At 53.7% G+C, this 26,054-nt stretch overlaps 1 protein-coding gene across 1 annotated transcript in view; it reads right to left on the bottom strand.

The window, feature by feature from the left end:
- Mgat5b (alpha-1,6-mannosylglycoprotein 6-beta-N-acetylglucosaminyltransferase B) overlaps positions 1 to 21,103 on the bottom strand; it is a 64,968-nt gene extending 43,865 nt beyond the window's left edge. The window contains exons 1-3 of the mRNA XM_075990201.1: positions 20,968 to 21,103; positions 17,534 to 17,646; positions 9,109 to 9,256 (exon numbers count right to left, since the gene is read on the bottom strand). Coding sequence (XP_075846316.1) covers positions 9,109 to 9,256; positions 17,534 to 17,646; positions 20,968 to 21,035 — 329 coding nt within the window. The 5' untranslated portion in view covers positions 21,036 to 21,103. The remainder of the gene's footprint in view (positions 1 to 9,108; positions 9,257 to 17,533; positions 17,647 to 20,967) is intronic.
- Between the last annotated feature and the right edge of the window lie 4,951 nt (positions 21,104 to 26,054).

The following is a 26,054-nucleotide window of genomic DNA, read 5'->3' as shown; positions in this document are numbered from 1 at the left end:
AAACGGCAGTAAAAGCAGAGTCTCAGGCCTCAGAGCCCAGACCCGGGACTTGGGAAATGCCCAGGTAGAAAAGAAAAGGGGGGGGGGGCTGAGGCATAATCAATGGAGTGCTCACCTCATATACACAAAGCCCAGGGTTTGACCCACAGGACCACATAAACTGGGCACAGGGACAAGCCTGTAACTCTAACGCTTGGGAGGTGGAGGCAGGAGGATCAGAAGTTCAACTATACAGATAGTTGAAGGCCTGGGAGAAATGAGACAGAGAGAAAGAGAGACAGTGAGGGTTCTCACACCTCCAAGGAGAAGGTGCCACAAAGTAGATCTGAGACAGGCAGGCGTGTCCCCTGTCACTCAGGAGGGACCACATTCGCTAAGGCCAAGACTGAAGAAAAGGTCAGGCTGGTACAGACTGAAGCCCTTGAGATGCGACCACCCCCAAGGCAGGCAGCAAAAGCCAAAACTGTTCTGAAGGGTTTCCTTGGCAACAACCATGCTGTCCCCACAGGGCCATCAGCAGGGCTTCCTCCAGCTGGATCAGTGACCGGGAGTCCTTTGATCCTAATGGTGGTGTATTTCATTTTCTTCTCTCTTTCCCTCTTTAGGTGTTTGCATGGGAAGAGATCAAAGTGTGAGCCCTCACCAGCCTGGACAGGTATGAGAGGGAGGGGCCGGAGACCTCCAAAGTCACCCTGGTGGGATCATAGGTCCTTCTTCACCCGAATCCCCAACAAATGTGGCAGTTAGAGGACCTCACTGGCTCTCCTGTGCAGGCAAAGCCGGCCGCTGGGCCTCTTCAGCCCTGTGATCAGGAGTGGTCCTTGCTCTTTATGAGCCCAGGTCCTCATCTGTAGCCTGGACATCGTCGTTGTTGTCGGGTTCTGGGAGGGGTGACCTTGCCCACAGGCACATACATAATCATTACCCCTCACTTTTATTGGCTCTAAACCAAAGTCCACTGAGTCCACAACGTGCTACCAGGACCCAGGGCCACCTTGCACGTGGTCCTGGCTGGAAAATGCCAGCCACCCCCAGATTTCTCTTCTAGTGATGGTGCCTGGTGGTGGACCTGAGAAAACAGCTCTGAGAGGCTGTGGAGAGAGAGGACCACAGATTCCCATAGTGATAAGGGTGCCCAAACCTGTTGCAGAGTTCCTCTGTGGGCAGAGGGACCTCAAGAGACTGCTCAGGGTCCAAAACCTTAGGAAGGACCTCCCAAATCTCCCTACTGTCCCTTTATTTTATAGTTTGAACTGGGGAATGGTCCAGAGCTGATAAAGGGACTTTCCTGGGTTCACACAGCAGGCTAGGGATGGGGGAGTCAGGAGGATTGACGCCCTGGGCATGTGCTGGCTGCACCCCTCTGCATCTGTCAGATGTAGTGGAGATCAAGGCCTGCAACACTTTCCTCAGCTCCTACCCTACATGCTGGTCCCCACACCAAACAGTCCTGGTTCAGGAAGTAGAAAAAAGGGAGGTAGGCCTCAGATACCAGTCTCCCTGATCACCAAAGTTGATGCTGTGAACAGTTCTTGGGTACCCCAACAGAGAAGCAGGCAACATCAAAAGCCCGTTACCTCGAGGTGCTCTGGGGATACCCCAGCCCAGGGTGTACCATTCTCTACAACTTCCAGACTTAGGGGCAGGACAGGACCCAGCAGGGAATTCTGACACCTGCTTCCTACCAGACCTCAGCTCCTTCCAGGCCTGTCCCCAAGAAAGTCCCCAAAGGCTCAGTTCCACAAGGCCGCTACTAACTCCCTTGCCCCAGCAGTGGCTGTCTAAGCTGCCTAGAGAAGGAGGCTAAATTCTGAGTTCTTCTGTGATTGACGAGGGTTACAGTCAATTAAGAGGAACATTGATTTCCCTGCAGCTGGCCAGCAAGCTCACTGGGAACAGTTGTATCACGAAACAACGTGCTTTTAAAACACAGAAACCCACGTATCTGGGTGCCTGCAAAACTATACAGCAAACACACACACATACAAACACATCGGAGACAGATGTATGCTGTGCCTCCCGGCATCTCACACGCTAAGCGGGACATGGGACACACCTGTGTAGTGTGACCTTTCCTCCTGGCCTCTTCTGTCTCCACTCCCCCCAGCCTCATCCTTTGATGAAGGGGGTCTGGAGGTTGTAAACAGACAGGATGAGGTTGACCTGCCCCTTCCTCAGTGGGCAGAGAAAGGACGGTTCACCCGGATGCCTCAGCTCATCAGTTTGGCAGGCTCCAGAGTCGCCTAGGAGACGAACTTCTAGGCGCGCCCCAGAGGGAGTTTTTAGACTGGGTTAGCTGAGGTGAAAGACCCACCCTTACGCAGGTGGCACCGCTGCGCGGGCTGAGGTCCTCACTGAGTAAAAGGGAGATCGCAAGCCAAGCGCCAGCATCCATCTCTCTCCCTCTCGATGGTGGACTCAACGTGACCAGCGGCCTTACCCTGCTGAGACCATGCAGTTTCCTCAAACTGTGGGCCAAAATACGCCCTCCGTTCCTGAAGTGACCTTTGTGGTGAGATCTGTCACAGAGATGAGACACTGATCTACTAGATGATGGCTGACCTCTGTCAGGGCCATTCTGCTCTGCACGCTTCCCGAGAGGCCCGAGGCACACAGCAGGACGGACCCAGGGCTGGCTGGGCCTCCTGCCCCAACCCCTCCTCAGCTGCCCACTGGCCCCAGGGCCTTGGTTATAGCCCTGCTCTCACACCCGGGCCTCCCCTGACTTTGGCTCCTTGCAGACTATCTTGGAACTTGCCCTCTCCTCTCCCTGACCCACTGAGGGCCCGATCAAGCTGGCTACTGACATCACTGCTCTCCCGTAATCCCTCCCTGACAGCCTGGCCCCTCTCCAGGCCCTAAGGAAGACCAACTTTGGGCAATTTACCAAAAACGTCTCCCTGTCAGCCAGCCTTGCATCAAACCCAGAGCTAGGCCCAGGACGGGACTTGAGAAAAAAGGAACCCATTTTGTAAAGTTGAGAATGATGTCATCCTCAGAGAGAATCATTCCCCACCTTGCAATCACCCAAAGACCCCCGGAAGCTGACCTCCCTGTGGCTGTGGCCCCTGAACCACAGCCCCAGCACAGCAGCCAACACAGAGGTGTAAAAATAAGCTTCGTTTTCTCCAAACAAGAATGATGGTGTAAGCCACGCAGGCGATGATGGCGCACGCCTTTAATCCCAGTACTCAGGAGGGAGAGGCAGGCAGATCTTTGAGTTCAAGGCTAGCCAGGGCTACACAGAGAAACCCTGTCTCAAAAAAAAAATTAAATCAAATTTAAAAAAGTGATGTTTATGTAGCTAGGCAAGGTGGCTCCTGCCTTTAACCCCAGGTAGATCTGTGACCACAAGGCTGGCCTTATCTTATCTAGGACAGCCAAGGCTATTACACAGACAAACCACGCCTCCAAAAAAAAAAAAAAAAAGGAAAGAAAGAAAGAAAGAAAAGCCAACGTACCTACTCCCTGCCCTTTATAGTGTGCACACCACACTTACGCTATGGCTCTATTTATACACTCAGAACCTGCTTCCCCACTTAACACTCAGAGCCCAGCATTTAGAGGTGGACATGCTGGCACATACCCACAACCCTCGAAACCGTCCTTTCCGAGACCAACCAAGTAGCTCCTTCCCACAAAATCATCTCAGGTGAGCCGCTGGCTTCGGCTCAGGCACCGCACCCCCAATGCTCACGGGCCAGGCAGTGTGTGGCTGCTGAGATGGTCTGTCTGTACCGACTCCCAGCTTCTCGTGTCCCCTTCCCCCACCTGGAGCCCCCAGCCCAGACTCTGCAGACCCTAACAACAGACAGATGTACTTGACGGCGGACGGCTGGCCGCCAGCTTCAGAGCTGTTGCCGCTGCAAAGGAGCCTGACGGGAAATTCAAAGATCATAGCTGTTTGGCTCTAGGATGTATAATACAGTGGTGTTTGCCTCAAAGCCGTCTGCCTAATTATGTTTTCCTAGGCTAAAATAGCAAATTTGCTTTCCCCCAAGGACACACCAGCCACAGTGGAAAGCAAGGCAGCTCAGAAGCTTCCAGAAGGGCAGGAGGAGGACAGCCCCAGATAATTCTGAAGTGGGGGGATAGCCTAGGTGGGAGGGCTTCCTGTGACTCTGGCTGGTTAATCACGGTTAACCCCAGGGTGGCTGGGGCAGGATGGGGCTGGTCTGAGTGTGCGCCCAGACTCCCATGAGCCCTGGCACACCCCCACCTCTCTTCCTGTGTCCCAGAGCCACAGTGTCCCTGCAATTTATAGCTCTGCCTGTGGAGTTTGATGGGCTCCGCTGGTCATGATGGATGGCTGCTATTTCCCCGAGATAGAGCCTGGAGGTGGCGCGTGCTCCCCCACCCGCAGGGCTCCCTCCTTCTTCGGGAGCACATGAAGGGCAAGGCGTGGAGGGAGGGGCAGGCCAGCCGTGGGAGAAGCGGGAGTCAGTGAAGTTGCGGTCTTCTACCAGGCTGGGTCCCTGGACTCTTAACAGTGCAGTTCACTGAGCAGGGGCCATGGGGAGGAGGGATGCTCTGCTCCCTGAAAAACACACCTGTGGCCTTAGGCCTGGATGGAAAGTGGAGTTGAGTCACCAAGCAGGGACAGGGATTAGGCCCGCGGGGACACAGGGTGATGGCAGTCCACACAGAGGTCTAAGTGAAGTTGGACACCTTAGCCCCCTCATCTTCTCTTTCCCAGAAACCTCTCTGCTTCTGCTCTTGCCAATGAATAATCCATTTTTTACACAGCAGCCAGAGATATATTTTTAAATATATCCATTCAACCCTGCATCTCAGCACACACATACACACACACACACACAAATAAATTAAAAATAAAAATAAATTTAAAAAAGGAAAAATGAGTAAATCCAGTCAGGTGTGGTGGTACATCCCCATAGTCCAGGGACTCAGGAGGCAGAGACAGGGTGATCAGAAGTTCAAGGGGAGCCTCAGTTCCATGGCAAATTCAAGACTACACTGGACTATGCGAGACCCTTTCTCAAACACCCAAACTAACACACCTGCTGCACAGCCGTGGGTCCCAGGGCTGTATCCCCAGAAGGCAGGGGTGGCAACCACCTGCAATCCCAGCACAGGGGAGGTAGAAAGGGGTCTCTGAGGCAAGCTGGCTAGGTAGACTAGAGGAACTGGTAAACTCCAGGTTCAGTGAGAGACCCTGCCTCCGTGAATAAGGCAGAAAGCAACCACAGAGGCACATTCAGGCCTCCACATGTGCCACACACTCATGCACCCGTACACGCATGTACACATGTGTGCATACCACACATACAAGCAAAAACCAAAGCAAAATACATAAGTAAGTAAGCAAATAAACCGAGCAGCTACGTGTCTCTGAGAACAGTGTCCTGCGGCTGACGTGGCCCCACAGGACCTCCCCTTTAGCCCTTCCCCTGCTCAGCACTCTACCGTATCAGCGTCCATATGGCCTGTCTCCTTCAATACACCAACCCCAGGGCCTTTGCACCCCTGCTCTCAGCACCTCTCCTCTCCTCCCTCATCACCTGTGTGAAGAGCACCCCTCTGACTCACCCACCCACCGATCCTTTGGAGCCTGTGCCAGTGTCTGAGATGATCTCGCGTGCTCTTTAAGGGATATTGCCAAGCTCCCCACACAGGGCTTTATGTCGCTCATTACTTTGGCTCTTGGTAGTACCAATACCCAGCTCTCTCCTTTTTTCATTTGATGCTCTAAGTGGGGAACCAGTACCAAGGGTGCAGAGCTCCCTGCAGTGGGGGAGGAGGGAAGAGCTCCCTCTGGGAGCACAGCTCCGCGACAGGCACTGCACGGGATGCCTGCCTGAAGCCCTGGTCCCAGCCCTGTAATGTTAGCATAGACATTTCTGAGCCAGAGCACAGGGGCCAGGGAGCGGCTCCGCTGGTACACGCACACAGCCCTGGGTTCCACCCCCAGCTCCATATAAACCAGGTGTCAGGGTGCGGGTCTCTAATCCCAGCACTCGGGAGGCAGAGGCAGAAGGATCGTAGAAGTTCAGGGTCACCCTTAACTACAGAATGAGTTTAAAGCTTGCCTGGGCTACATGAGATCGTGAAGGGGGGAAGAGGAGGAGAGGGAAGGAGGGAGGGAAGGATAAGGAAGGAGGGAGAGAGGGAAAGAGAGAAAAAGAGAGAGAGAACTCTCTCAAAACAGAGCACAAACTAACAAAAGATTTTCTTTCCTAGTTTGTAAATCCACAAATATGGAAAGTCCCTCAAAGGGGGAAAGACAGCTCAACGGGTAGAGCCACCTGCTGACACATTTAATGACCAGAGTTGGATCCCAAGCCCCACACGGTAGAAGGGAACTGACTAACTCAGACAAGTTGCCCTGTGACCTCCACATGTGTGCCATGGCCTGCATTCATGCACACTCGCGCAATAAATAAGTAAAATGTTGAACCTCCAATGCCACCAGCAGACCAAACCTGAGTCACACGTGGCGGACCACATAGGGGTGAATGCAGACGTGAACATCATGGTTCTGAGGGTGAGCCGTGGGGTCAGGCCTAGTGCCTCCTAGTTGTACCACTTTGACTGCTTCTGGATGTTTGTGTCCCGTTTCCCCCCTGCAGAGACTAACACACCCTGTGCAGTATTTGTTGGGTTGAGGTGTGATTGTGCTAGAGGTGATTCCATGAGAAGGACACCATATACCATATGTTCAATGTTGCATAGTTAAATGTCCCCTTATCATGGGCACCCCGATGCACCTGGATGCCCAGGGCATTTACTCAACCGGCCAGGCCAGTTGAGGCGTGGCCCATGACCAGCAATCTAGAACAGGAAAGCGAAATGGCAGGGAACGCCACACCAATCCAGAGAAGCACACTGTCCCATTTCACTGTCGTGGGATAACCCCTCTGTATACTGTGACTATATGTTGCTCTCGTTGGTTGATAATAAAAGCTGAATTGGCCTATAGCCAGGCAGAATACAGCTAGGCGGGAAAAACAAATGGAGACACAGAGAGGAGAAAGACAGAGTCAGGAAGATGCCAGCCAGTCGCTAGAGGAACAAGATTAGAGCACAGAGAAAGCCATGTGGCAGAATATAAATTAATAGAAATAGGCTAATCTGAATGTAAGAGCTAGTTAGTAATAAGCCTGAGCTGTTTGGCCAAGCATATTTTGTAATTAATAGTAAGCCTCTGAATGATTATTTAAAAGTGGCCATGGGACCGGGCAAGACAGAAAAACCTCTGCTCATACGTCAATCATGAGTGATCCACTAACAACTCCCTTGCCTCAGCCCTCAGTAGGCTGAAGAATAAAGATTGTAGGTTCAAGGCCACCCTGGGCCAGAGAGCTCATCTCTCTCTCTCTCTCTCACACACACACACAGATAGAGTTCATCAATACACACACACACACAGATAGAGAGAGAGTTCATCAATACACACACACACACACACACACACGCACTATGCATTCCTAATGAACATGGTAAGTGTGTGTAAAAGATAGAATGGGGAAAGCTTAACGCTAAGTGTCACCTGCTTGTCTCCAGGGAGAAGCAATAGAGCCCTTCAGTTTTCACCTGCGGTATTTTATTTAACGAGGACAAAAGACGATCCTCAGATGTGACAAAATGTTAATGGTTGTTGAGTGTAAGAGGAGGAGGCTGCGTTCTGGATGTGTTTTTTTCTCACATTTTTGTGGGGTGGCGGGAGAGGGTGAGGACTCAAAGGCCAGTATGCTAGACAGCATACTGTCATAGGCAGAGCCAGAAGCCCCGCACCCTGTCCTACCATGCTCTACCTTATTCCCAGGAGACAGGCTCTCCCGCTGAACCTGGAGCTAGGCTGGAATCCCAGTGGTCCTCCTGGCCTCCCATAGTGCACACCTATGCCCAGGTTTTACGTCGGTGCTGGGATTTGAACTCAAGCCCTCATGCTTGAGCAGCAAGCGTTTTTACACACAGAGCAATCTCCCCAGCCCTGTGTCTTGCAATCTTAAAGTTTATCTAGTTTACTAGAAAGGACACCTAGCCTGAACTCGAAAGATACATTTGAGGCTATGCTGGACCCGCAGGAGCCCAGGGGCACCTACCGCTCGCCCTGCATCCTGCGGCGTCCCCTCACCCTGCGTCCTGCCCCGTCCCCTCACCCTGCGTCCTGCCCCGTCCCCTCACCCTGCGTCCTGCCTGGTCCTCTCACCCTGCGTCCTGCCCCGTCCTGCCCCGTCCTGCCCCGTCCTGCCCCGTCCCCTCACCCTGCGTCCTGCCCCGTCCCCTCACCCTGCGTCCTGCCCCGTCCCCTCACCCTGCGTCCTGCCCCGTCCCCTCACCCTGCGTCCTGCCCCGTCCCCTCACCCTGCGTCCTGCCCCGTCCCCTCGCCCTGCGTCCTGCCCCGTCCCCTCACCCTGCGTCCTGCCGCGTCCCCTCACCCTGCGTCCTGCCCCGTCCTGCCCCGTCCTGCCCCGTCCCCTCACCCTGCGTCCTGCCCCGTCCTGCCCCGTCCCCTCACCCTGCGTCCTGCCCCGTCCCCTCACCCTGCGTCCTGCCGCGTCCCCTCACCCTGCGTCCTGCCCCGTCCTGCCCCGTCCTGCCCCGTCCCCTCACCCTGCGTCCTGCCCCGTCCTGCCCCGTCCCCTCACCCTGCGTCCTGCCCCGTCCCCTCACCCTGCGTCCTGCCCCGTCCCCTCACCCTGCGTCCTGCCCCGTCCCCTCACCCTGCGTCCTGCCCTGTCCCCTCACCCTGCGTCCTGCCGCGTCCCCTCACCCTGCGTCCTGCCGCGTCCCCTCACCCTGCGTCCTGCCCCGTCCTGCCCCGTCCCCTCACCCTGCGTCCTGCCGTGTCCTCTCACCCTGCGTCCTGCCGCGTCCCCTCACCCTGCGTCCTGCCCCGTCCCCTCACCCTGCGTCCTGCCCCGTCCCCTCACCCTGCGTCCTGCCCCGTCCTCTCACCCTGCGTCCTGCCCCGTCCTCTCACCCTGCGTCCTGCCCCGTCCTGCCCCGTCCCCTCACCCTGCGTCCTGCCGTGTCCTCTCACCCTGCGTCCTGCCGCGTCCCCTCATCCTGCGTCCTGCCGCGTCCCCTCACCCTGCGTCCTGCCCCGTCCCCTCACCCTGCGTCCTGCCGCGTCCCCTCACCTGTCTGCAGCTAAGTGTGCCACACTAGCAGTACGGTGCAGCTCGCTGCTGTTCTCCAGCCTGGCCAGCATGTCCATCCGCTTCACCATCAGCTCCAGCAGGTCACTCATCTTGCGGAGGGCGCCACGGGATTCGGAGCCACCTGGCACTGTGGGCAGAATGTGGGCACGGTCAGGGGTAGTCACACTCCCAGTTCTAGCTCCATCTTCCTGGGCCACCTCAGAGGAGGGGTCAGCAGAGTGTGTCTCCTGTCCATTCACCCTGGAGGAACCCCTTTACCTTACTCGTGAAGACGATCCATCTATCGGGCTAACCTGCCCCTCCCCGCTGGGTAACCCGAGGGACTTCTGCCATTTCTCTGGCTTCTGGTTTGTGACTGTTCAATGAAACTCGAGGTGTGGCCTGTGGGGTGCTCTGGGGACCAGGGGTCTGTGAGAGCCAGGAAGGCCCCAGTAGGAGGGAAGGCCTGGACCCCTCCTCATGCCTTGCATGAACAAGGACTCCCCGGTCAGGTTTCTGTAAGTATGGCATTGCCCAATGATTGAGGCTCTGGGCTTAGGTGTCAACCTCCGCCTACACCTGAGGTTCTGGAACCTTCTCTGGGCTTGCTTCCTGTATGATTCTGATAGTGGGTCATCCTGTGCTTTGGGATCCAGTGTGAGATTCCTTGTTCCACCCATGCCCAGCTTTGAAGCCCTACTTCCCCCTTCCCATTCCCTTTCCTGAACCTGTCTAGAAAATGGCAGTGCTCTTATCCTGAGCCTCAGGCTCCTCCAGGGTGAGTCCTTCATCCCCTGCCAGGCAGACCCTGTGAAGAATCAACTGAGAGAAAGTGGGGTACACCCACTAAGATCCCCACAACTCCTCAATTTCCCCAATGTCTCCTTTCTTATCCTTCCACCATCAGCTGTGCCTGCCCCGTGTGAGACTCTCCCTGCCTAGTGACGAACCTCCTGTCTCCACCTCAGGCTTAACAGCCACCTTACAGTAAAGACGAACTAGACTCATCCCTGTTTATGATTAAATCTCTTGCTCAGGGATCAGGCTATGCCCCATCTGTAACTTTAACTACAAATGGTTCTGTGCTGCCTGGTCCAGGAAAGAGCAACCGTGTCTTTGTTTCAAAAAGTATAATAACCATCTGGCAACCCTTTGTTTCAAAATGATACTTTGACCAACTATGACTACCCTGTTGTCATGACTACCCTGTTATGACACCTGTTGTTATGACTACCCTGTTATGCCCACCTTGCAACCATGTCTGTTTCAGGAGGTTATAACTTACTTTCTGCTTCAGTAAGCCTGTCTGTTTTGCCCATCAAATTCCCTACTTAGAAACCCCTTACCCCTCGGATATAAACGCCTTGTCTCCCTCTCAAACCCCACCTTACGGGGAGGCAGTCCGTGTACACAAGTAAAAATAAGCTTAATTATTTAATTACTTGCTTTGATGAATTTGACCATGATGGTTTGGGTCTGTGGTCTTTCTCTTCCCATCTTTGGGATTAACACATGCCTTTGCAATCTGCGTCTCTACACGTTCTAGACAGCCACACAGGCCACAAGGCGCTCGGCGTCAAAGATCCAGGGTCAAGTTCTCAGCAAACAAGCAGAACCCAGTAAGATGCTAACCACATGCTTCCAGGCTACCTGGGCAAGGGGTGCCAACTGCTGGACTCTCCAAAAGCAGACGCTAACGTGAAGGTTAGGGTAACTGATTTGAGAGGAGAAGGCGAGCCCAGTATGGAAGTGAAGAAAAGACAGAAAAGAACCCACTGCTAAGCCTACTGCTTCCCCTACTGGGGAAGCCAGAGAGAGGCGTGGAACAGTCCTGGATCATTCCACCTTCGGTAACAGAGCTATGGCATCTATGCACCGTCAGTTACTGGGTTCTGGTCGTATTCTGGTACTTTCCATCTGCCCCAGGTGCTGACAGTTGCAAGTTTGACCCCACGTATGAGAATACAAAGAGCTGAGGAGTAGGGGAGCCAACAGCAATTGTCTCTCAGGAAGAAGGTACCAGAATGCCCCAGTGGCCTCTGCGGGACAAGCAGTACTGTGGAAGAGACACATGGAGTCTGACCAGCCCTCTTTGTGGGCTGAGGGGAAGTCAACCTTTCATTCTTGGTCTCAACATCCCTGACTCAGGGGAAGGATGCTATGGCCCACTGCAGCCCAGCATCGTGCACAGGCAACAAGAGCCACTGAGAACTAGAGGCAGAGGAGGGAGGGGGAAGCGAGGCAGCCAGATGGTGATGAGCCAGCGGAGGAGGGGCACGGCAGCGCCTCTGCCACTGTTCAGGGCTGTCCAGGCTATTCGGGACTCATCCCCCCACCCCTGCTCATTTTTTCTCCCAGGCTCAGGCACTGCCTGATTCCCCACACTGGGCTCCCCTGCTTGCAGTCAGAGAGAGGCACGGGAGTCAGGAGGCATCTCTCACAGCCTCACCTGGGAATTAGCAGCCAGGCATCTCTGGACTCAAATCCCTTCCCAGAGGGAGACTACAACAATAGCTACCCTTTCTCTGGAGGTCCCCAATCACAAACTGGGGCACAGCTCTACCAAAGTTTACTCTGGTTTGGGGGAACCAAGAAGTTTATTGGGCTTCCTTACAGAGCACAGGTGAGGTTACCTACAAGCGTGTGGGTGTTCTTCCCCAGTAGGCCACCCCTGGAAAGCCTTTACCCAACAGGGGTGAGGACTTCCCAGGAGCTGCATAGAGGCCCCCCCTTTTCTCCCCCTACCTACCCTAGCGTCCCCCAGGCAGAGCTACACAACAGATGGCAGGGAGCAGCTGGATGCTCATGACCACTCCCCCCCCCAGCCCTCTATAAGGAAGAATACAGTCCACAAGGCCAGCTGGGGCCATCCTTTTGCAAGGGGACACAGCTGAACTCCACAAGACCACAGTTGTGTGGCTCAGAGGACAGTCACTCAGGAAGCATCAGAGCCAGAGGACCTGTGTCCTTTTGAGACATGCCCCTGGGTCTGAAGAGATACCAGTGGAAAGAGAAGGGACAAAGGAGAGGAAGAGGAAGGAAATGGAGATGGTCCAGGAGTCACGTGGGATGGGGGCAGGGCAAAGAAAAGGAGGAAGAGAAGGAGTGGGTTGGGAGGGAGGATATGGTTTCTCCTGCCCCTCAGTAGGAGAAAAAGCAAAAGGTCTTCCCGTGCCAAGAAGGTGACCATTGTTTTGGGTTTTTTTCTTGTAGTGTTAAGAGACTGAGCACAAGCCGAGTGCTGGTGGCGCACGCCTTTAAGCCCAGCACTCGGGAGGCAGAGGCAGGCGGATCTCTGTGAGTTCAAGGTCAGCCTGGTACACAAGAGCTAGTTCCAAGACAGGATCCAAAGCTACAGAGAAGCCCTGTCTCGAAAAACCAAAAAAGAAAAAAATAAAAGAGAAAAGGAAGAGGAGAAAAAGGAGAGGAAGGAGGAGGAGGACGAGGAGGAGGAGGACGAGGAGGAGGAGGAGGAGGAGGAGGACGAGGAGGAGGAGGAGGAGGAGGAGGAGGAGAAGGAGAAGAAGAAGAAGAAGAAGAAGAAGAAGAAGAAGAAGAAGAAGAAGAAGAAGAAGAAGAAGAAGAAGAAGAAGAAGAAGAAGAAACCAACTACAGCTAATCACCCTAGAATTGGGGACTGCTTAGCCATGTACTGGACAGAGCACTCAAGCCTGAAGGGCCCCCACAGCCTGGTTAGCAGTACAGCAGGAACAGGTCCATGCCTTGACTTCCTGGAGAGACCCTCCAGTCCCCCTGCCCCTCCCCTAGCCCTTCCCAGGCTTTCTTGCCCCTCCTCATTGCCTTCACCATTACAGGCCCCTTCTATGCTCCAGCTCTCCTATCCAGGCTGCAGAACTGCCAAGGGTCCACCGGGAGACCATGAGGAAAAACCAAGACTTTAACAGAGTCAGGGAGTAACACGCGGGCCTGGGGCAGGGTGCAGGAAGAATCAAAGCCTTGACTCCAACCCTACTCTGGCCTAACGGGAACAGGTCACTTCTTTCTCTTGGCCTCAGTTTCCTCTTGGGTAAAATGAGAGGGGGGAATCTGAAGTTGGTGAGTTTTATAGTTCTAACCTCTTGTCTCCTCCTTGGTACTGACAGAAATCAGGGTCCCAGGAAAGGAAGCGGGGAGGAGGAAGAGAGAGGAAATAGAGAGGGAAGGGAGAGATGGGTCTCATGAAAGCAGAAATGGGGGATGGAATGCATCCCATAAAAGCTGGCATTGGAACCGCACAAAGAGTATTTCACATTGTTCCTCCTGGCCCCTAGGTGGGCCTGGGCACAGCAGGGACTCTGAGCAGACAGAGATAAATGACTCTGCACTCACACAGGAAGACAGTCTCCTGGAACAGCCTGGAAGACTGGAGAGAGGGGGTCTAGAGACAGGGTCGAGGGCTGAAGAAGGACACAGGGAAAACCCGTGGCAGGGAAAATCATGGTGTTTGTGTGTGTGTGTGTGTGTGTGTGTGTGTGTGTGTGTGTGTGTGTGGTGTGTGTGTGTGTGTGTGTGAGTGTCTGGTGTCTGGGGTGGGGGGTGGAGGGGAGCCTCCCTGCCACCATTGGAAGAGTCTGAATCTGTCTGCTGTGAGTGGCAGTGGTTTGAAGCCCCTGTCCCACGGCACCCACCCTCCTTGCCCCCATGGGACTGGCCACACACACAGGTTTTTGGACAAGGGACTTAAGAAGAACGGGGTGGAATGGGGTGCCCTTCCCAGCAAGACAGGATCAGAAAGCTGGAGGAGTGAGGAGAGGAGACGTGAGCTGGTTCCTTTGCTGAAGCAAGAAATCAGAGGAAGAGATGAACAGGGAAATGTAGGTCACCCCCACACAAGAATCCCTGAAGGCATTTGGGGGTCAGAGTCTATGCCTCACTGCAGGAATTAATAAGGGGTCAGCAGGTGTGACCCCAAAACCAGAGGATGAAGGGACACGTAAGAGGCCACTGCCCAGGTTTCATGATGGCTTTGGCTGAGGAGACAGACCCAGTTTGGATGGCTCTTGTGGCATTCTCCTGTTCTTAAACCAAGACAGTAAGATTGCTCCCCTGTTCCCAAGGCTCAGGAGTTGCCCTCTCTTCTTGCAAAAGCCCTAAGGTATGGCTTCACCCTGCCTGAGAAGCTTATATTTTTGCTGAAGAGATACCTAAGGCTAAAGCCAGACATGGGTGCCCAAGAGGGGAGCGGGCCAGGAAGCAGGCCCTCCCCAAGTGACACACTCTCAGATGCCACCACTGGCCCCAGGACTATCAGCTAAGCAAGCTGACACATCTTCCCCCGAGTCCGTTCCCACTCTTGGCACTGACTGAATCGAAATGAACTTACTGAGGCCCCAGCAGTAAGTCTGGGAGCTAATACACGCTCCCCTCTGATTTCCATATAAATAAGAAAGGCTGGGATACTGCAGATATGAATAGACCCCACACAGAGAGACGTGTGTTTTTATTACCCCCTGAGGCCAGCCACTCTATCTCTTCCCCAGACACCCTCTCTGTGGCTGTTTCTCCCATTCTCTAGTGTCATCATCCCTCTCTTTTACCTGGATCGAGCCCCCACCTGCCAGAGAATAGAGCCCTCCCTGGTACTTGCAGACACTGACACTAGGTGTCTGGACAGCTGGGAAAATGAGCGTATGTTGGTTCCTGTATAGGACAGCTGCTGCAGCCATGGTGTATGTAAGGCTCTGGGATGCAGAGACCAGGGCAGGCCCCAGGAGGCCGAATGGGGCTCTACTTCCACCTGTCACCCCTCCCTCCCCAAATCCATGGCCAGTCTCCAAGAAGCACCCCCAGAATGTGGAGCACCCTCCATTCACTCTATCCTGGGACCTGCGTGGTACAGCAGAACCAGGACACGAGGGATCGTCTGACACAAGCAGCTGAGCCGGGACTTCCAGCCTGTACGTACCCTAGAGAAGCTCATGCTCATATCTGCAAGGCAACCTGCTCAGGTCTGACTCCAGGGGGAGAAAGCAAGGACCCTCTTAGGAGGAGGTAGAGGAGGAACTAGGCTGGGCCTTGCTACATGCGAGGCACCAAAGGTGCTTCCTTCCCCAAACCAGAAGTCCCACCTTCTCCAAGTGATCCCCATTCAAGCGACTTTTGTCCAAATCTCAAAAGGAGACATGTCACACTGCACCCCCAAACTAGATCAATTTATTGTCCTGAAGTGTAAACTGGCCCAGAGGAGGGGCCTCCCACAGCCGCACCAGGGACTATAAAAACTAGAAGGAGCAATGATAAGTGTTCCAGAAGCTGAACGTGCCGCTCCTGGGTCCGACTGCACAAACTGTGGATGTGCTGTGTCTACGAGACTTCAGAAACGTGAAGCACCTGCAGGTGCACACATACGTGCACATGCACACGCGCAAACAAATGTAACCTCATATGTAACCTGCAGGGTCTCTCCCTTCCCTGGTACGACATCTAGGGCTTGAGACAGACCCCTCTCAAAGCCCTGCTGGGAAAGGGCAGGGCAGGGCAGGGGCCATGAGATGGTGGTGTTGTCTTGGGTTCCAGCCCTTCAGGCTGTGCAGCAGAACCAGAGCCCAGGCACAAAGCCCATTCCTGAAATGTCTTTATTCTCACCTATCAGATTCCTGAATTTGCTGGAGGTCTAGGTTCTTGAAGTCCAGACAGACATACCAACTTCTAAGGACATCCCCAGGGAACCAAAGCCTCCTTCTCAGGGCTGAGCCCCCAACCATCTATCTTCTATATCTCCTTCCCAGCCAGCCTCCACACTGCCACCCCTTCTCCAACCTCAACCCTTGAGCATCTCCTGTGTAGAGACCCACACACCTTCTTGGTTCCCTTGCTCCCCTGGAGCACCCCCTTCCATACACAGCATGAACACTATGTGTGCGTGGAAACATCACCCCACAATCACTGCACGGGATCTCCTCCCCAAGCATCTTATAACACAGGCTCATGGCCACCATGGGGAGGCAGTGACCTACCCTGCCTGCCAGAAGGGGGGCGAGGCTCACATATTGAGGGGTCTCTGGAAACCGGAGACAGGGTGCCACGCTTGACTGTAACGGCTGACAGTGATAAGTGTGAGCGGCCTTCTGAGAGCGTTTGCGAGTTTAAAGACTCGTGCTAAGCCAAGGAATGAGCTGGAGGATGGCTACCAGATGGCACAATAAGCGCCACTCAGAGCCCACTTGAGCTGACAACACGCGCCACTCAGGATGCCTGCAGTACTCATCGCTGGGAACCAGGAGCTTGAGGAGGTGATTTCCAAGAGACTCTCTAGACAGGCGGAAAGCTCCTCACAATACCGACAGCCCCAGGAGCCCTACTTGCCTCCGTCCCCCCACCACGCCATGCTCCTCCTTCCTACTACTGACCCAAGGAGGCCCTGTGGCGCTCTGTGCAGAACCCAAGCATTTATCTCGCTCCCAGCAGCCCTGTGAGTGGTGTAAGGAGGAGGGGCAGGGCCAAGGACTAGTCACCTTCAAGCTGTGTGAAGGCAGTACAGTGCCAGGGGCTTTCTGCTCACCAGCCTGATCAATCCGGCACCTGAGAGGGTCTTTACTCCCTCAACCACTCTCTCCTCTTCCCTGTGACTTAAGACCTCAGCAACACCACACAGCTAGTAACTAGGGATGCAGACTCCAGCTGTCTGGTCCCAGAAGCCCACACGCTGCATCTCCATTCCACACCTCGCCAGCATCATGCAGGTCAGGGACAGAGAAGGACCAGGTGAGACCAACATCACAAGTGCTCAGACAGGAACCATGTGAGCCCTTTGCAGGCCTGTCCCCACCGCAGCTCTGCTAGGGTCAAAGGCACAGAACATGCGCTGTGGACCGACCTTTTGGTATACTATGAGTATTTGTTCTCATTGGTTTAATAAGGGAATAAACGGCCAATAGTTAGACAGATGAAGGTTAGGCGGGACTTGTGAATGTGGGGTAAGAAGAAAGGCAGAGTCACGGGGAGTCTTGAGCCAAATACAGAGGAAGCAGATGATCAGGCCGCACTGAAAAAATGTACTGCCAGGTGGCAGAGCGTAGAAAGAAATATGGGTTAATTTAAGTTGTAAGAGCTAGTTAGTAGCATTTATAATTAAGAAGTCTCTGTGCGGTTATTTGGGAGTAGGCTAGCAGGCCAGAAAACCACACCTACTAACATGACTCTCAAAGAGACAGGTGTATTCAAAGACACCATCCGGGACACTCCAAGAAAAGAAGCAACACAGGGTCCCTTCTGACACCTGGGAGACCCCCCTTCTAGGCCTGAGAATCCCGGTAGCACTGACAGGGACAGGGCCCAAGACGCATGCCTGTCACACTGCAGGCTCAGTCCCTCCCCTTACACATTTACATATTCAGAGACCAAGGTCCCAAAAAGCCTGCTACAGGGGCTGAGCTCAGAGGTATCTCCCCCGACATCTTGTTGGTTCTCCTTGCCCTCCAGATACCTTCTGTGCGGATGGTGAAGGGTGAGTCCCCCAGGCGCCGGGCAGAGAACTGGCCCCCCAAAGACGTCATCAGGAAGCAGAGAGTGAAGAAGCCGATGCCCAGGACAAAGAGCCTGCAGGGAGAGTGGAACAAGGTGGGTCAGCAGAGCACACCAGCAATCCAGTACCCAACTCCCACTAGGAAAGGCATAGAAATGCCAGAAGCATGAGTGGGTGGGCTGGGTGAAATAGTTGCAATAGGCTCAGGAGTTCAAGGTCATCCTCAGCTACTCGGCAAGTTCCAGTCCACCTTCAGCTAAATGAGCTCTCAAGCCAACAAAGAAGCAGTAACTGAGAAAAGGGAGCTGGGGCACTCAAGGAAGAACCAGAGCTGGGGGTGGGGATCCCAGGCCCAGGAGGCTCCATCTTCAATGGGACAAAAAAAACTGAGCACATGGAGAAGAAAAAAAAACCATAAACAAGAAGAATGTGCACACAGGAAGGGATCTGAAAGGGGGCCAGTCTCAATCACCTGGGCCACACTCGGCACTGTGTACACGGCCCCCGCCATCTGTCACGAGCTCACTTATCTGTGTCCTCATAGGGTGCCACACGTCCCCATCACTCTTGGGTGGTAATATCTCACGGCAGGCACGTCCCCTCCGCCCCCCTGTGCCCACTCTCCACACATACTTCTCTATCAGTCATGCCCAACCTGGCTTGTCAACCTGCAGCACCGAGAGTCAGGCCATCTTCTCACCCAGGCATGCAGGGAGGGAGAGCAGGCCAAAGCATGACATCATTCATTCCTTCAATCCATACTCATTGTCTAAGAGGTGCCAGACACTGGAGTAACCCAAAAGACAGCAGGAGTCCAGGCTCAGAGTCCTTGCCTCAAGCTCAGGCTGGGCACAAACAGGGCTGAGCTGGGGGATGGCAGAGGCAGAGGAGGCTTGAGACCCCAAATTCATTGGAGGACTCAAAGAGCTGGCAGAGCTGAAAGGAGACCCTCCCTTCCCCCAGGTCAGAGGGAGGGGCTCTCTGTCCCCGGCTGATACAGAGCCAGGATGACCAAGAAGACCAAAAGTCATGCCAGATGCTTCCACCTGCCCCACCTCCACTCTGTCTCCGACCCTGGTGTCTGTGCGTGTCTCTCTGTAAGGCTTACTTTATACATTTTAATCCCCATTATTTTAAACTGTCAGTGGAGTCTTTAATTAAAATTTGGCCCATTAAAGGAAACACATAATTGTAAAAGAAAAGAAGAAACAACAAATTCTGAGCCCGTATTTAAAGGAAGCAGTTAGAGTTGGCGTCAGTGAGGCGGGGAGGACCAATACTTGGAGGTCCCAGTAGCTTCCACAGGGACAGCCATGTTCCTAACTTTGTGGGGAGAGCATGGTGAGCTGTAATAGGAGAGGTGGCACAGGGCGCACTTCTCTTACTTCAGGGGGACCTCCCTGAGTCCCTCTAAAGCCGGAATGGTGTTCAGAGCACACCCGGGAATATCTCGTGGGGTTCCCGCTACTCTCTTCCCATCCTGAGAACAAACAGGGCTTTCCTACCTCCAGTCTCTCAATCATGGGATTGTATTTAGGGCTGGAGATATGGATGCTTGCCATGAGAAAGCTGTCTACACCTTCTGCCTGGGCTTTGGAGCCTCAATCTACAGCCTTAGCCTTTCTTTCTGTACCAGTTACCACAGCTGGGGCCCAGGGTCCCCCAAAAGTAGTTGGTGGTCATTTACAGTGTGCTCAATGGTCTCATCCATTCATATGTCCATCCAAGTGACATCTCAGGGGCATTCCTTCCCCAGACCTCTGCACTAACAGCATCCCCAGACATCCTTTAAGGATAAATCAAGTTAGGGTGATTTAATCAGCGGGTTGCCCCTGGTCTCCAATCTAAAGATCTCAGGAGACCTGGAGGAGACTGGTTAGCTGTGGGTCCCTACCATCCTAGGCAGACCAGGAGGTGAAGTTGCAGGGCTGGAAGGGGGTTGCGACTGCACCAGGAATCCTGCCTTCAGTTAAGGGCACATAGAGGAGGGAAACCCAGCTTAGGGGGCGAGGGCGCTGTCCGTGGTGCTGGAAACCGCCGCCTGCCACCTTCACGCCAGAATCACACCAGGAACCTTCAGAAGCTGGGCTTCCTGCCAGCTACAAAGCTGACTTGGGATTTGAGACCGGCAAGAACCCTCTCAAGATGCCCAGCAGGGCAGAGTCCAAGATCTCCCTGGAGGAGACAGAGTCTTTCCAGAGAAGCCTGCTTAGTGACCTGGTTCCCCCAGCGCACCTTAGGCCAGGGATTTCTGAGACACTCTCCAAATAACCTCTGAAAGCCAGCCTCGGCAGCTCTCTAATTCCACAGGCCTTTGCATTTACATAGACACATAGACAACTGTCCCCAGTGGTTACCATCTCAGCCCCAAGCCAGCCCAGCATGCTGACAGAACGGCCAGGTGGGCCATGTCTCCCCACCTCCAATCCAGCTGGGCACAGAAGGCTGTGTGGAGGCACCGGGGACCAGTCCAGAGCCCGGGGAGAAAGCCTGTGCATGTCTCAAGGTTTATGACCAGACTCCACCTGTGGCCTAACCCCATCTCACTACTGTGTCCACCTCTCCCTCCAGCACTCTCCCCCCACCCAACACACACACACACACACACCACCCTCTGCCCAGCCTGGCCTGCGGGCCTAGCTCTGCTGGAGTCTGGGAGAAGAAAGCAGGGTCCCTTCAGAGGACCAACAGGTCCTAGTGAGTCCCTCACAAACTGCTCCCGTATCCGGCTAGGACTGTCCATGGTAGGGGAAAGGGAGGCGTATCTAACTCGGTCATTGCTCCATGTTCCTGCCGCGCCTGTCTAGCCTGTTGGAGTCCGAATTTGGGAGCGGAGTCCCCAGCAGAAGAGGCCCTCGCCACAATCTTGGGGATCCTCCTGTCAGACACAGGCTCGTACCCAACCAGAAGGATGGGAAAGCAACAAGGGCGGGAAAAGGGGGATGGACTAGGCAGAAAGGATGGGCGGGTCGACCTAGAAGGCGACAGGCGGGACACCAGGGGTGCCTAGGAGGCACCCCACACTAACTTCGCAGCTCAGGTAGGACCGATGTTGGGGCAGGAAATAGAGTTGCTGGCTAGGACCACTTTGGAACCTAGGACCTCCTTGATTTTTGTGTTTTCTGACTCCATTTTGACCTCTCCATGCCTATATCGCCCCAATCTTGATCAACTCAAGACAGGTCCAGACTTGCATCCTTCGTCCCTCCCCCCCCCACACACACATACCCCAAACCCCATCTCCATCTCTTTCCCCATTCCCATGGTCCTCATCGAGAATCGACTCGTGAACCTCCTCGGCCACCTGGACTTGCAACCCCAGCAGGGACGGACCTCGCCCAGCTCCACCATCCACCCCATTGGGGAGGTCTTGACCAACCAGTCGAGAACTTTACCGAAAGGGTCTCAGGGTGACCAGGCATCTTCTGACCATTATCTTCCCATCGGGGTTGACTGTGATCATTGTTCAAACTTGTCTGGGCGAGAAGCCGCGGGCGAGGCCAGACGCACCGTCCTGGGCCCGGTTCCGGCCGCCTCGGGAAACGCTAAGCCGCTGCGGGCCGAAGCCAGGGGGTCGCAGCGCCGAGGGCGCGCGGGGCGCGGTGGCTTCGCGGCTCTGCAGCCGCGGCGGGGTCGGGGGAGGGGGGGATGACGGCGCGGCCTGGGCGCGTAGGGCAGGGGGGTTCGGCGAGGGCTCCCGGTAGGGCGGTCTCTGCGTCTCCGCCCTCCTAGCTTCACATTTTGGGGACGGCGAAGCGGCGCGCCCCCAGATCGCCGGCCGCGCGTCTGCCTTGCTCAGGCTCGCTGGCTGGGCGGGACGGAGCCGCGGCGCGCAGACGGGCTTCCCGCGGCGAGCGCCCTCATCCCCGGGGCCCGCGCCCTCGGAGCGGGCTAGAGGCTGCCCCAGGCCCGCGCCCCCGCCCCCCGCACCTCCCGGCCGCGCCGCTCTGCAGCCGCGCGCCCCGCCGCGCCCATGGCTCCGGGGGAGGGACGGCTGCGCTCACGTCTGCCCTCGTCCGCTCGCCCGCTCGTTCCCTCTCTCAGCCACTGGCGCTCCGGGCTCCGGGCTCCGGGGTCCCGCGCGGCGCTACAGCCCGAGGCGCCGCATTGTTCCCAATGAGGAGGCGGCCCGGGAGCGGCCTCGTGCTTCCTCGGCGCGTGGGTGCCACCTCGTGGCCGCGGTCCTACCGCGCACCCTCCCGGGGCTGTGCGCGGAGGAGGGGGGGATATGAGTGGGGGGAGCTGCCGGCGGTGCGTGGCCCTGCGCCTCTCCCGAGGCTATCCAACTTCCTAGGGAATCCAGCAGCTCCGAGAGCCAAGGCAGCTCCGGTAACTGCAAAGCGTAGGGGAGATGGACGCGAAGAAGGGACCATTGTTGGTCCTGCGGGACACGAGCCACCCCCAAGAGCTTCTGTACCGCTGATTCTCTCAGTAACACCCATCCACCCTGGGAAACTCCCCGAGTCCTCCCACTTCTCACTGGTCTATAATAAGCTGGGTCTGGGGCATTCATGTCGGGAGCCAGATCGGATCGTCAGCTGTGTGCTTGGGGTCTAGCCTCGGACCCTCTTTATCAACTGAGTAGTGAAGGGCTGGCATTAACGGGGCTTTCTACTAACTGTACAACTAGTGACCGAAAAGCTCACCAAGGCCCTTTCAACTCCCAAACCCACAGACTTGGATTTTAGCATTGTTGAGCCCTGTGTACACCCTCCCTGAATTTATCTGAGATGGATTCTAGGGCTCAAACTCAGGTTATCGGACTTAACGACAGGTCCATTTACCCTCTAACCTCCTGGTCCGTCACTTTATTCCTTAGCGTTGATGTGGCTTTGGCCTTGACAGCCAGGAATGACACCCAAGCTTGTGGCAGCTGGAGGCACCCAGACAAGGCATGATTTAGAGGCCTAGCAGAGACCCACTGCCCTCAAACATTTCCTTAGCCAGCTTGCTGACATGCCCAAACTTCCCCCCACCATCCCTCTTTTTCACCGAGATGCGAGATGCGGTCAGCTTGCCCTTGTTCGATGCAAATGTGTTACCTAGCTGAGGTAACACATCAACCCACCAACACCAATTTATCACTCGTTTTCACATTGGTGGGGAGTGAGGCAATGAGATAATGGGACTCGGGACAGGTGCGGGCAGCATGAGTCACCACTGGTGAGAAAAGGCTCCCAAAGGGGCAGGGCAGGCTGCAGCGGGGCTGGGGATGACACACGGTTGGATGGAACCAAATTGAGACGGAAGAGAGCAAGCGTTCCCTAACTAGGTTCCTGTCGTTGTGATAGATACCACGTTGGGAGTAAAGGTTTTATTTGATTGACACTTTCACATCACAGTCTCCCACAAAAGGAATTCAGGGCAGAACCTCAAAACAGGAACCTGGAGGCAGGAACTGAAGCCGAGGCCTTGGGGGAGCCTTGCTCACTGGCTTGCTCTCCAAGGCTTGCTCAGTCTGCTTTCTATACCACCCAGGACCTGCCCAGGGGTGACCCCATCACAGTGGATTGGGCCCACCTATATTATTAATCAAGAAAATGCCACAGGCTTGCCAATAGGCATTTCCTCACCCAGAAAATTCTAGCTTGTCTCAAAAAATAAATAAATAAAAATAAAAAATAAAATTAAAAAAAACTAACCAGGGCACAGGGCTTTCTCCTGAGCTCGGGAGGAGGTGCCCTTCACAGACCATCATTGTACTCAGTGCCCAAGCGTGTCATGTCTGCACACGGTAGAGGTCTGGTCTTGGGTAGTGCCGATCCAGGTTGAGTCCACTCTAGAAGCCATGCAGGCTCCACTCGCTCTTCAAAGTCAAGAAATCTGAATGGGGTCGCGGGAGGTGGCTCCGCAGGTGAGGGCATCTGCCACCGAGCCTGATGACCTGAGTTTCATCCTCGGAACCCACAGGGTAGAAGGAAAGAACTGGCTCTCAAGTTCTACTCTGACCTTCCTGCATCATGGCATGCTTGTGCCCGTACACATGCATACACAAACAAGACGTGCCGGGCCATGGTGGTGCACGCCTTCAATCCCAGCACTCGGGAGGCCGAGGCAGGAGGATACTGTTTTTTTTTTATTTTATTGATTTTTATTGAGCTCTACATTTTTCTCTGCTCCCCTCCCTGCCTCTCCCTTCCCCTTTAACCCTCTTCCAAGGTCCCCATGCTCCCAGTTTACTCAGGAGATCTTATCTTTTTCTACTACCCATGTAGATTAGATCTGTGTAAGTCTCTTTTAGGGTCCTCATTGTTGTCTAGGTTCTCTGGGATTGTGATTTGTAGGCTGGTTTTCTTTGCTTTATGTTTAAAAACCACTTATGAGTGAGTACATGTGATAATTGTCTTTCTGGGTCTGGGTTACCTCACTCAGAATGATGTTTTCTAGTTCCATCCATTTGCCTGCAAAATTCAAGAGGTCATTATTTTTTCTGCTGAGTAGTACTCCATTGTGTAAATGTACCACATTTTACTTATCCGTTCTTTTTTTTTTTGATTTATTTATTTATTTATGTACACAGTGTTCAGCCTCCATGTATGCCAGAAGAGGGCACCAGACCTCATTACAGATGGTTGTGAGCCACCATGTGGTTGCCGGGAATTGAACTCAGGACCTTTGGAAGAGCAGGCAATGCTCTTAACCACTGAGCCATCTCTCCAGCCCTACTTATCCGTTCTTAATTTGAGGGGCATTTAGGTTGTTTCCAGGTACTGGCTATGACAAACAATGCTGCTATGAACATAGTTGAGCACATGTCCTTGTGGCACAATTGAGCATCCTTTGGATATATACCCAAGAGTGATATTACTGGGTCTTGAGGTATGTTGTTTCCTAATTTTCTGAGAAATTGCCACACAGACATTCAAAGGGGCTGTACCAGCTTGCATTCCCACCAGCAATGCAGGAGTGTTCCCTTTACCCCACCTCCTCTCCAACAAAGGTTGTCATCAGTGTTTTTGATCTTGGCCATGTTTTTACATTCACATCTTTTTATTATAAAAAGGTGGGAGGTTAGGCACAACAGGTTAAAGGAATTGGGACAGCAGACTCTCAAGACTTATTGTGGGCATTGCCTTGGGGGGGAACCCGAGAAAGATGGGTGCTGATCACATCCTGGGGTAGCTGGTCTCTTTGCTCCTGTCCGGTGTTTGTGGTATGGAAATGCCTGGTGTCTCTTACGCCTGTTTAAGGTATTGACAGAACAGAGGATGAAGATAAGTTTAGGGAAAAAAAATTTTTAGGACCAGGAAATTGAGAAGCATGTATCTGACCTGTTTAAGGTGGATTCTTCCATTCACTACCCTGGAATTCACAGGAGTTCTTTGGGTTTGTGAAAACATAAGTTTTAGACATATGCATTGTTGTATAAACAGTAGCATATTTATGTCAGAATGACTGTGATATATTTTTGCACAATTAAAAGTATTTTTAAGACTATGGAAAGCAGCATGAGAAATTTTATAGTGCGTATTTGTCCTCACACCTTTATAACTTGTAGGTACACACCTTCATAATTTGTATTTGTATTTTGTTGAAATTTGTTTGGTTAGGTTGTCCTTTTAAACTGACAAAACCTCTCAGTTGTCAAACTGCATCAGAGATCTTTGAGAAGGATAAAATTTTACTTGAGGAGTTTTTGATTAAAAAGCAACAGAGAACTTACTTGGTTGGCACTCCAACTACTCCTCAGGGTCCTCCATAGGTGCTGAAGATCGATTTGCTTTTTGCTTTTTAGCACAGGGCCTACCAGGCTCCAGAAGATTCTGTGGGCTAAGAAATCTGTAGGAAGACAAGCCTACCTTGACCTGAGAGGTTCTCTATTGTCAGTTCTGCCGTTAACCTTCTATTGCAAGCAGTTTTTTCCTTCTTTCTGTCTCTTTACGAGTGTAAATCTTACCTGTTGAGAGCCACTACAGTCAAGCTCAGACCCAGCTCTCCAGGCAGATTCTATACTGTAGTTACACCTGATAAACAGCCCTCAACTGCTCAGAGATCTGGGGGAATGTGGCATTTAAATGATTAATTATTAAAAAAACTTTTCATAACAAGAGACAGGTTGGTTCCTAGCAACAGCACTCTCCTTCCTCCAAAGAAGACAGATGGACACAGAACAATATCCATCTGCAATTCGCTTCAATTGCCAAGCGCTGACCACTGAGCGAAACTGCCTTTCCTCTCAACTGAAGATCTCCAGACAGTGGACAGACTTGCTGGAATCGACAGCCTAGCTGCTCAGAGCTTGGCCATTCTTACAGGTGTAAGATGGAATCTCAGAGTTGTTTTGATTTGCATTTCTCTGATGACTAAGGATGTTGAGCGTTTCCTTAAGGGTCTTAGGCGTTTGCTGTTTTACCTTCCTTACAGAAGCTGTCTTTTACACTACTAGGGGCCTGGCCACTAACGCCATAGCCTGGGGGGAGGAATTCTGGCCCCCCCAGGCTCTGGGGGAAACTGATGAGCCCAGGTTAGTTTTCTTTAATTA

Source organism: Microtus pennsylvanicus, chromosome 11 (genome assembly GCF_037038515.1).
Source record: "Microtus pennsylvanicus isolate mMicPen1 chromosome 11, mMicPen1.hap1, whole genome shotgun sequence".
Classification (NCBI taxonomy): Eukaryota; Metazoa; Chordata; class Mammalia; order Rodentia; family Cricetidae; genus Microtus; species Microtus pennsylvanicus.
This window is presented reverse-complemented; position numbering and strand designations above follow the sequence as displayed.